The sequence below is a fragment of the Halyomorpha halys genome, unplaced genomic scaffold (assembly GCF_000696795.3).
Source record: "Halyomorpha halys isolate HHAL.00 unplaced genomic scaffold, Hhal_1.1 Scaffold434.1, whole genome shotgun sequence".
Taxonomy (NCBI): Eukaryota; Metazoa; Arthropoda; class Insecta; order Hemiptera; family Pentatomidae; genus Halyomorpha; species Halyomorpha halys.
Window position 1 is genome coordinate 14,994 of NW_027114127.1, and position 10,387 is coordinate 25,380.

General features: G+C 34.1%; 1 protein-coding gene across 2 annotated transcripts in view; it reads left to right on the top strand.

Annotated features, from left to right (window-relative positions):
• The window catches only part of LOC106682666 (testis-specific serine/threonine-protein kinase 2), an 18,089-nt gene extending 10,269 nt beyond the window's left edge, over positions 1-7,820 (top strand). Inside the window, exons 5-7 of one of the 2 annotated variants that reach the window (XR_010844505.1) lie at positions 4,046-4,335; positions 5,981-6,145; positions 7,504-7,645. Coding sequence is in view for 1 of the 2 variants with exons in the window: in XM_014423655.1 (XP_014279141.1) it covers positions 4,046-4,307; positions 5,981-6,145; positions 7,504-7,749 (673 nt within the window). In the remaining variant the exon portion in view is untranslated. Of the gene's footprint in view, positions 1-4,045; positions 4,336-5,980; positions 6,146-7,503 lie in introns of both variants that reach the window. The other variant, XM_014423655.1, reaches the window with a different exon arrangement.
• The last annotated feature ends 2,567 nt before the right edge of the window (positions 7,821-10,387 follow it).

Below are 10,387 nucleotides of genomic sequence, written 5' to 3' on the forward strand. Positions count from 1 at the left end.
ATATCGATATCGATATTGCTATCCGATATCGATATCGATATTTTTCTTTCGATATCCCATCCCTAGTTCGGACAGACAACCGGAAAAAGTGTTCAGTATGTTTGCTATCCAGAAGATTTATTAAGGGTTAGGTTTTCTCTTCTTAGTTTTGATGGGTTGAAATTCTCTAAGAATTGTCTACACTTATTATTATTAGTAATAATTATAATATATTATTAATTATTTGGCTCCACCTACTTTTTATAACGATCTTTCTTGACGCTTGGTATGCCTAACGAACTTTTACCAATTCTATTTTACCTTTAATCATTTGAAGAAAGTTCTGCGACTATCATTATTGGTCTGTCATTAGCGCATATTCCTCAATCCATGATAATTTAAATAGAACGGCCTTACTTAAAACTATTTACATCATAAGAGATAGGTAATGGACATCTTCAGTTAGGCTTTATTATAATAATCGCCCCTAATTGTTAAAAAAAAATTTTTTTTTACATAATATTCATTTTCTTTTGAAATACAGGGTTATTAGGCTATTAATTAACATATTAATACATTAATTACATATACATATTAATAAATAACATTTACTTCATCAATTGTATATAAAATGAATATCTCAAAGAATTTTAAGTTATAAGTTTAAATATTTGAATAATGGATAACTAAAACAAATTTTTGTTCAGACACAGAAACAATGCAGTGAACAAACCCTGATTGATATGCACTTGTTATTAATGATATAATACGAACTTATAAAACTTATTATTTTGCGTATATGAATTGAATTAGGTTTTTGATAACTCAATAACTAATGAAAAATTATTTTTAAATGTAAAGAGACAACAAATTGACAAGAAAAAAGACTTCCATTTGTACCATTGAAGATGTTTCCCAGTAAGGGTAATGCCTTTCTGCTGAACATCTTCAACTTGTGCATACGGATCTCGTACTTCCCAGCTGCTTGTAAACGAGTGATTAGGTGCCACTACTCAGGTTGGGAAGGGAAGACAGGTAACTCGCCAGAGCACTATCGTCCGATCATCCTCCTCTCGCCCATGAGCAAGGTCTTCAAGCGGCTCCTACATGACCACCTCCTGGAGCACTGCAGGGGAGCCAATGTAATACCCCCAAATAGACTGGTTTCCAACGAGGTGTCGCATGCGAACATCACCTGGTGAAGCTGCAAGCCATAGAGCGGATGCAGAACAAATACGCAACTGCTTTCTTCTCACTGGACTGCATTCAAGAGCGTGTCCCACCCGCTGCTACTCCGCCGGCTGGAAGAGTTCAGGTTTCCAGCCGCTCTATGCCGACTAGGCCGAAACTACTTAAGTGGAAGATCATTGGTAGTAAGAGTCAGTGGAGACTTGTCACCTCCAGTTCCCACTACCTGCGGAGTACTTCAAGGGTCTGAGTTGGGACCTCTACTGTCTGTCGTTTTTACGGCACCATCAGCATTCAGAAGCAATGGTAGCGGCATATACCGACAACATTGGTGTCTATGCCTCCAGTATGAGAGCTGAACTGGCCCTCTACCATGCACAAATTGCTTCCGCCACCATCGCAGCTGCACTGAAGAAGGACGGCATCAGGGTAAATCCAGCGAAGATGGGTGCCATTGTAATATCCTTTCAAAAGGCAGCAAGAGCAAGCTACCCCAGCGGTTCGTCGTGGATAACGAGGGTCGGAAAATCTTCAACAACATTCTCTACCTTGGCGTGACTCACGACAGGCATCTCATCTTCTCCAGTCACGCCAGGGAGAGACTTAAGCGGGCCCGACAGAAGTCGAATAGGCTCTACCACTTGCTGCTCACTTCTCAACAGATCTCGCTCCGACTCAAGCTGAAGATCTACAAGGCCATCGAACAGTCAGAGGAACCAACCATATTCCAGTGGGGCAGGAACAGACTCATAAGTGAGGAGCTCCTACTCCTGTCTGATAAACTCTTTGATGGGCTGAAAGCCTGTATCTTCTGTAGCGGACCAGGTATCTTCTCTTAAAATTACATCAGGCAATACAAGATAAGTTTGTATATTTGTATATAGGTAATTTGGCTTAGTCTTTTATGTATATTGTAAATAAAGATAGATAGGAAAAAAATGAAATTTAAATTTATTCTAAGAGCAAGAGCGAAGTGGCACAGGACTAGATAACCATCAGAACACAATATACTAAATTGACAAACAAACTTAAAACAGAACTTAAAAAATTCAAAACGCAAAATTTAACTAACTTAACTGAAAACCTCACGACTACTGACAAATCTTTATGGACGACTATTAAGAAGATTCTTAATTTCAAGAATTTTAATCACCCACTTCTTACAGAATCTCAAACATGGACAAAATCGGACGAAGAAAAATCACAAATATTCGGTCAGCATCTTTCTAAAACCATTGAGCCTTACCCTGACATCCTTAATTCAACCAACCTTAAACACATTGAAGAAGTATGGAATACTCCACTCCAAAAGACCCTGCTACCTAAAGCATTTCATCCATCAGAGATATCCAACATCATCCAGAATTTACCAACCCGCAAAGCTCCTGGTTATGACCTAATTACATCCCAGTTCTAAAACATCTTCCTCGAAAACCTGTTATATTCCTCACCTACATCTACAATTCTGTCCTCAGATCCACAAATTTTTCTGACCCATGGAAATTATCCATAATCAAAATGATTCCCAAACCTGGCGCCAGAACCCCTATCCTCTTACCGTCCTATCTCTCTGTTACCTATCATGGGAAAAATCCTTGAGAAACTTATCTTAAAATACCTCTACCCCATCCTAGATTCCAACCACATAATCCCAGATCAAATCACATTTACCCTTCGTCGTAAACCTTCGTCTTGCCCCACAGTATCTTTTAATAATACCCCACTTATTCCTGTTGAACAGATCCGTTACTTAAGACTAAATCTGGACAAACGACTGACATGGAATCCTCATACAAGACTGAAAAGACAGGAAACTGCTAGTCGATTCCGACTATTACAACATTTACTAGACAAACGGTCCAAACTTCCAATCCATTACAAAAGGCTGATCTACATGACTCTTATAAGGCCTATCTGGACATTCGGAATTGAGCTGTGGGGCTCCACTAAACCATCTAATTCCTCTCGAATCCAATCCTTACAGTCCAAAGTCCTTCGTAAAATCCTTAATGCTCCTTACTTTGTCACAAATCAAATCATCCATCAGGACCTCAATGTCCACTATGCTGCCGATTTGGTCAGAACCAGATACCAATCCTTCCAAAATAAACTTCCCAACCACCCAAACCAACTCGTTTCTAACCTGGCTTCTCCTTCACTACCTAATAATCCTCCTAGGCGTCTGAAAAGAAAATGACCTTGAGATCTTCTCCTTTAGAAATGTTTTTGGAGTTCTATCAATGGGTAGATTCTCCACATGTTTGTATCATGTCATAATATCGCTTACAGCAAATTTACTTGATGGGTATATATGTATAAAGTTGTAAATAACAATAAATAAATTATTAAAAAAAAAAATTATTTTACTTTAAAAATACTTTAAATATTTAAACATTTATTTAATAATTTATAGACAGTTTTTATATTATTATTTTTTTAAGTTTCTTAATGGCATTTGCTCATTTCATTCGAGATAAAAGGGTTTACAGTACATTATATAACATTAATGAATTTTTATGAAATTTAGATGGTGTAAAATTTCGATACAATGGCTGATATGGAAGGTTCTGAGAATTACAGACCTCTAAATTTGTTTAAAAGTTCGAAACCCTAAATTTTGCTACTTTCAGAAGGTAAATCAATCAAAATGCAGTCAAAAATATAATTTTTTTTTCCAATGCTTCGCACAGCAGTAAAAGAACAATTGGTTCATTTCACAAATATATTTTGTGGAAATCTGAGATTTTAAAATTCATCAATTCCATTGTTATACTATCATCCATATTTTCAAAACATTTACAATATTGGCCAGGTTCTCTTTTGGTATTTTTCAGGATAAATAAAGACGAAGACGTTTAATAACATAAACAATTTTTAGGAAACTCAGTACCGACAACTGCCTCGTTACTAACAACTTCGAACTCAAGCTTTGTGATTTCTCCTACTGCAGACACATCAAGAATAGAAACGCGGCGTTGAATACCTTCTGCGGAGTCCTCGGTTTCACAGCCCCAGAGATCTTGATGTGCAGGGAATACAGGCCAAACTTGAGTGAGGCATGGTCGTGCGGAATCATCCTCTTCACAATGATATATGGCGCCATGCCCTTCGACAGCTCCAACTTCGCCAGGCTGTTAAAAGTTAGCATTCAGCATCCACAACTGCCATGTAACTATTAATAAGCAGATACGATCGAAAACCCTATCCTACATTAATTAAAAAATACCCTAATACTTTCAAAAAGGTATATATGCAATTTAGAAACAAAATCGAGCAGTACATTTGCTGAAATATTAGCCTAAAAAGAGCTATTTACGTCCAATGTTTTTTTATCGCTTTGAAACAGCCGCCATTTTTTATTCCCCCTACCTATACTTGGCAGACTCGTCACTTTTGACTATCAATTATACATAGCTTTCATTAAAATGATCAAAAATTGGGGTGAGATAACTGCCTTTTTTCTCCTCTTGGGCTCTTGTACTATTAGTTTCCTGTAAAAATAACAATTAATTTTAATTCTTAATTTAGTTCAAAAAAATGTTTACATTATAAAAAATGTTGAAGGATATAAAGAAGAACTAATAACTAATAAATGATCGATAACATGTAATTAGATAAAGAGGTTGCCAAAATACAAGAAAATGCATTGTAACAAAGTTCAAATATGATGTAGAACAGTGTAACAAATGAACTGAACCACTTAAGATCAATAACTGCTGGAAATAAGTTAATTTAAATTAACAAAATTTGGTTATTATATAAGTGCTTACAGAACAGTTTTAAATTGCAATTAGTGAGTATATTATTGAGCTCAAATTAAATGGTACAGTACAATATTTGTTTATTGTAATTTATATTTTAGTTCTAGAGTCGTAAAGATAGGAAGGCTTCCTCTGAAAGGGTTAACTGTCTAAAGGTATAGGATATAATAAAATCTGAAAATGGATGTTGAACTTCCTCGTTAATAATACCTAAATTCACGATCAATGTTGAACAGATAAGATATGTTACGAATTTTAGTTATTAATTAGGTAAATAATGCCCTTTTGTATAATAAATAGAGACATTTTAAGATAATTAATTGCTATCCATAAAATTAATAACTGACATAAAACGACAAACATCAGATTTGAGAGTCAACAAGGTTCATTAAATAAATCAAATAAAGTAATAAAAAATCTGGTGCTTATCACGCATCTTAAAAATTCGTATTTTAGTGCTTCTCCTGGTGAGAATAACAAATAACTTTTTTTTCCTTCTAAGAATATAACAGTTTAACAAAAGATAACAAAACTATAATACAAACGGAAAGATCACGCGATCTATTTAATATTTTGTATATAACCATAGTTTATAATTGCTAACAAAGATAACTGGTTATTTTGTTTCAAGTAAATTAAATTTCAAGTAAAGTAAGGTATTTTAGAGGAAGATTCTATGACAATTCCGCATTTAACCCTGTTAAACTATTTCGATGAGGGTAAGACCTCTATGATACTGAAGGACATCCAATTTTATCTTGACCGAGTTTAATCAAAATCGAATAAAGGACTGTCAGTTCCCAGACCCGTCTTAAATGTGAAATTTCAATTTCGTACGACTTTTCATTTTTGAGCTAGGCAGTTCAAAGACACACATACCACTTTTCGTGTTCTAAGTTTTTTGGACGGAGAACCAAAAATATTCGAGGAAAACTCGAATTCGAAATTTTACACGATCCCTACTAGAGTATATTATACTCCATATATAGGTAAGTGAAAGACAAAATATAAGATTCAACTACAAAAAAACTGTAATTAACTTTGTTTTTCAGCAAGTACTGAAGCCGATAAAATACCACTGGTATTGTGACACCCCTTTGGACGCCATCATGATAATGTACCAATCTATATCTCCCATCAGGAGGAGGTGGAGCATACGGAAGATCCTGGCTCACCGATGGGTAACGCCTCCTTCAAACAAAGGCTACGAGAACTACGTGAGTACAAATAATAAGGGTATTCATGATCTTTAGTTTAACATGTTAAATGGAAAAAGTTATGCTAAATGGAGAAATATTTCCTTCTTTTACCATGTTAAAACGATAAAACATGTAACATAGCTGAGAGTCTGTTACTAGGTCTGTAAAATGGAGACCTAGTAACAGACTCTCAGCCATGTTACATGTTATATCGTTTTAACATGGTAAAAGAAGGAAATATTTCTCCATTTAACATAACTTTTTCCATTTAACATGTTTAACTAAAGATCATGAATACTCCTAACATATACTACCGTCGTGCTCTAACTTAACATCAATTAACAGGTTCCGATAATTATCATATAACTGCCTCAATACAATTATATTGCATGTAACAGCAACATATCCCATCTAACGTTCATTTTAAAATATGCTTGGATGAAGGAGTATAATGGAGAGTACTGGTAGAAAAAGTGAAGCCAAAAAGGTGTGGTTTAATGGACAACAAGGGCATGCAAGAGGAGTAGAAGCCTATTACCGGCTGCCTTCTATCTCCGTTTACATTACAGTTGTTGAATTTTGCACAATTTGTTTGTTACTGAATTACAAATTACTGAGAAAAAAGTTTAATACATTTTATACTCGGTCCAGACCTGATTGGATGATTTCCGTAGTCCTATTTATTTTTTAAATAAATTATTACTTATTTTAACGTTTCTAATTTTTCGAGAAATGGTACTTTACATTTTAATACCTACGACGAACTTACACAATATGATATGAAATAAAAAAAAATCGAAAATATTTAAAATAAAATGAAATATTTATTTCAGTATTTTGGATAGAAAATTTTTCCGAATTTTCATGAGAAATCCCTGATTTATTCCATGAAACATTTACATGGACAACATGGACTCAGCAGGTTACTCAAAAAATTGTTAAATACTTACTATTCGACGGACTAAACACATTTAGAAGAATCCCTTTTAAGTTCACATTTTGAATTTAAATTGTCTTAAAACATTACAGGGATTTCACAGTACTATCTGAGCCACTGCATCGAAGTTAAAGATCGGTTGAATCGTTCAGGAAGATTCATTAAATACCTACAAACGAACATACCAAACACTTTACCCACCTTATAGCTTAGCATATTCGTTTAATAAATTACAGGGTAATACCAAGGATATATCCCAGCCATAACAAATATTTAATTTCCATAAAACAAATTTAATTATATTTAGTGCTTTAAGTGACTACACATTTTTCGATCTTTACCCTTCACTTTATTTCCTTAACTGATGATTCTCTATCTCCTAAAATACTTGTATCATATACTTTTATATATATGTTAATTACCAATAATTTTTCATTAGATGAAATGGTATAAAAAACGGACAAGGAGTCCGTCAGTACCTGCGGTGAGAGCTAAATTAATAGAACTCATGGAACTGATAAAGCGCGACATCGTAGACCCTTTGAATGAGAAGCACGACAAATTTTATCTAAAAACCGAAGAAGAAATCAGCGAAAAAGATGATTCGATTGGCCAATTTTTAAAAGAACATAAAGAACGTATGAGATTATGTGAATTGGAGGGATTTGGAATTTTAACCCCTTAAAGTCCAGTTCAACGAAATATCCGACCTGAAATGGTGTATTTTATTGAAATAAAATAAAATATTTAAATGAATTTTCTATTTTTTTATGTATACTTAAGAATTTAATACACTGACTTTGCGATCTCTTTGGATAAGTAACAATTTAATTTTGTTTTATAAGGTTGATCCTATATACAGGAAAAAGGAATAACCTGGATGTTCTATTCGTCAATACATTGTATATTCAACAACATTCAACCACTTGTGGTGCAAAAACTACCAAGGTTGACATAGCTTGTGAATTTCTTAATGGGAACGATTGAAAAAAGTGAATTTTGTTAGGATTAAAATTACATATTTAGTTAAATCGGCCATTTCTTTCCTGCAAACATAGCATTAAGAATAGACCTATAAGCTGTGTAATTCGCATTGTACCGCATAATCGTTCTTCATTGCTTAAACAACGTAATTCAGTGACTCAAGTTTGTTGCGGACAACCCTTAATAATACATATGATGAATAGTAAAAAATATCTGTTCTGAAAGGAGGGAGGATTAGTTTCAAATCTTTGTAGATTGCTAAGTAAAAGTTGTGTCATGAGCGCACGGCACCAGATTTTTTTTCAATACGTCATACGGAATAAGACACGTCTTAGTTGGCTCATTTGTATCTATCTAATCCCCGGCTAGTAAATTAGCTACATATAAATCCGACAATCATTAAATATAAATAACACTACTTTCCTCGCTTAATTGAGTGCACACATAAGTAATCAATTTTCTTTTTTTTTTTATTTGCATTTATTTTAATTCCTCATTACGCACTAAACTTAAAAGCAAATATTTCTATTTCCTATTCTACAACTTTTACATGGTACAAAATGTACCTTCTTTTTTCTACACAGAAGTTGTAGGAAACCGTGAAGTTTGTCTACGCACCAAGTATGACAGACATCCACCAAACGGGAGACACCTACCGCAGATGCACCGCTCAACGGTCTACAGGTTGACACTTTCACATGGAGAAGATTTAAATGGATCACCATAATTGATCTCTTCAGTAAGGCGGCAATGGCGCACCATGTGCAGGACAAGTCGTCGGAAGCAGTGTTAGCAGCTCTCCGATTATGGTTCCAATTCTACGGAGTTCCAGAGCTGAGTATCTCATCACATTCAGGAAGAGAATTCGACAATGCCACAATTCAAACAGAAATGAAGGACCGGCACGTAACATGGCATCTCAACACACCAGGGCACCCCAAGAGCAGAGGAAGCATAGAGCGGCTTCATGACACGTTGAGTGACCATCTTCGCTTATATCAGATTGACAAGGGATTGGAACCGGATGTAGCAATACCTAAGGCTATAGCGGCATATAATCATTCTGTACACACCGTTACGGGGGTTTTCACCATTTGAGATCCTCTTTGGGCTTTGAGGACACCAGCGGGACTGTATTACAGAAGGATTGACTATTAATGTAATTTTATTAATTGTTGTTTGTTTTAAGGTTTATTTTGACTTATGTAAGTATTGTTTTTTGTTCATTTTAGCTTATTTATGTATTGTATAAAGAATTCTTTAATTTTATTCTTAGGTTTAAATTATGTATACAGCAATTATTTCAGGGAGCTTGTGAGTTCTTCCAATTACGTGTGTAGAGGAATTTATTTTTATTGTAAAATGTTTTTCTTAATTGTTTTTGTTATTATATTGTATAATATTAGTTTACGAGGATTGTTCGTAAACTGGTGGGAGGGAGTTACGGTCTGAGTCAGCTGTTATTTCGATGTCAGTTGACTGAGGGGATCAGATGATCTAATTTATAAAAAGATGTGTACTGAACCCAATAAAGCCAGTATTTTTTTTTACAGCAGTCCAAGTGTGTTAGATCTTATTCCTTCTTCTCTTTTTAACATTTTGCCCTTACTGATACTTAAGTTATATATATATATATTTCAATTAAGCATAACATGCTGAAGTTCTAATTTTGAACAAAATTTTAGTTATTATTTCAAGTTTTCATTATTTAACAATACATCCATTTTTACACCTATGAAAAAGTGTAAGCGTATTGAAAAAAAGATATTTTTTAAATTGGCAGACCAAAAAAAATTTGTAAAAGAAAAATACATTAAATTTTTTTCTCTCAACTTATAAAATATACATAATTTACCTAACTCGGTCTTTGTCAGAGGAAATTAGATATTGTCAGGGCAGAACATCATTCAGATAGAATAAAAACAAATGAGGGGTCACAAATATAAAATTAGTTGTACAAACATTGTTATTGAAGACAATCAGTACCCTTCAGGATTTGAGGTTGCTAGTGATTGGGAAGCATTAAAGCAACTGATTTCTCTGCCTAGCACTGGAGACGTTTTACTTATATTTTATTTAATTATTTTATTAGATTTTTTTTAATTTTGTCACTGAAAGCCCTGTAAATTGTGTCTGTAATGTGTGATCGCAACTGCAATATTTTTTTTTTAAACAGTACAAGATATCATGAAATTATTCAAGAAGTTTGTGTTATACTTTGTACGATTGAAGGACATCCTCAAAAAAAAGTTCTAAATACAAAATTTAACAACAAAATTATTAGAATTAAAAGCTTTTACCTAATCTAAACTGACCAGTGCTAGCAATGAATCAGTCCT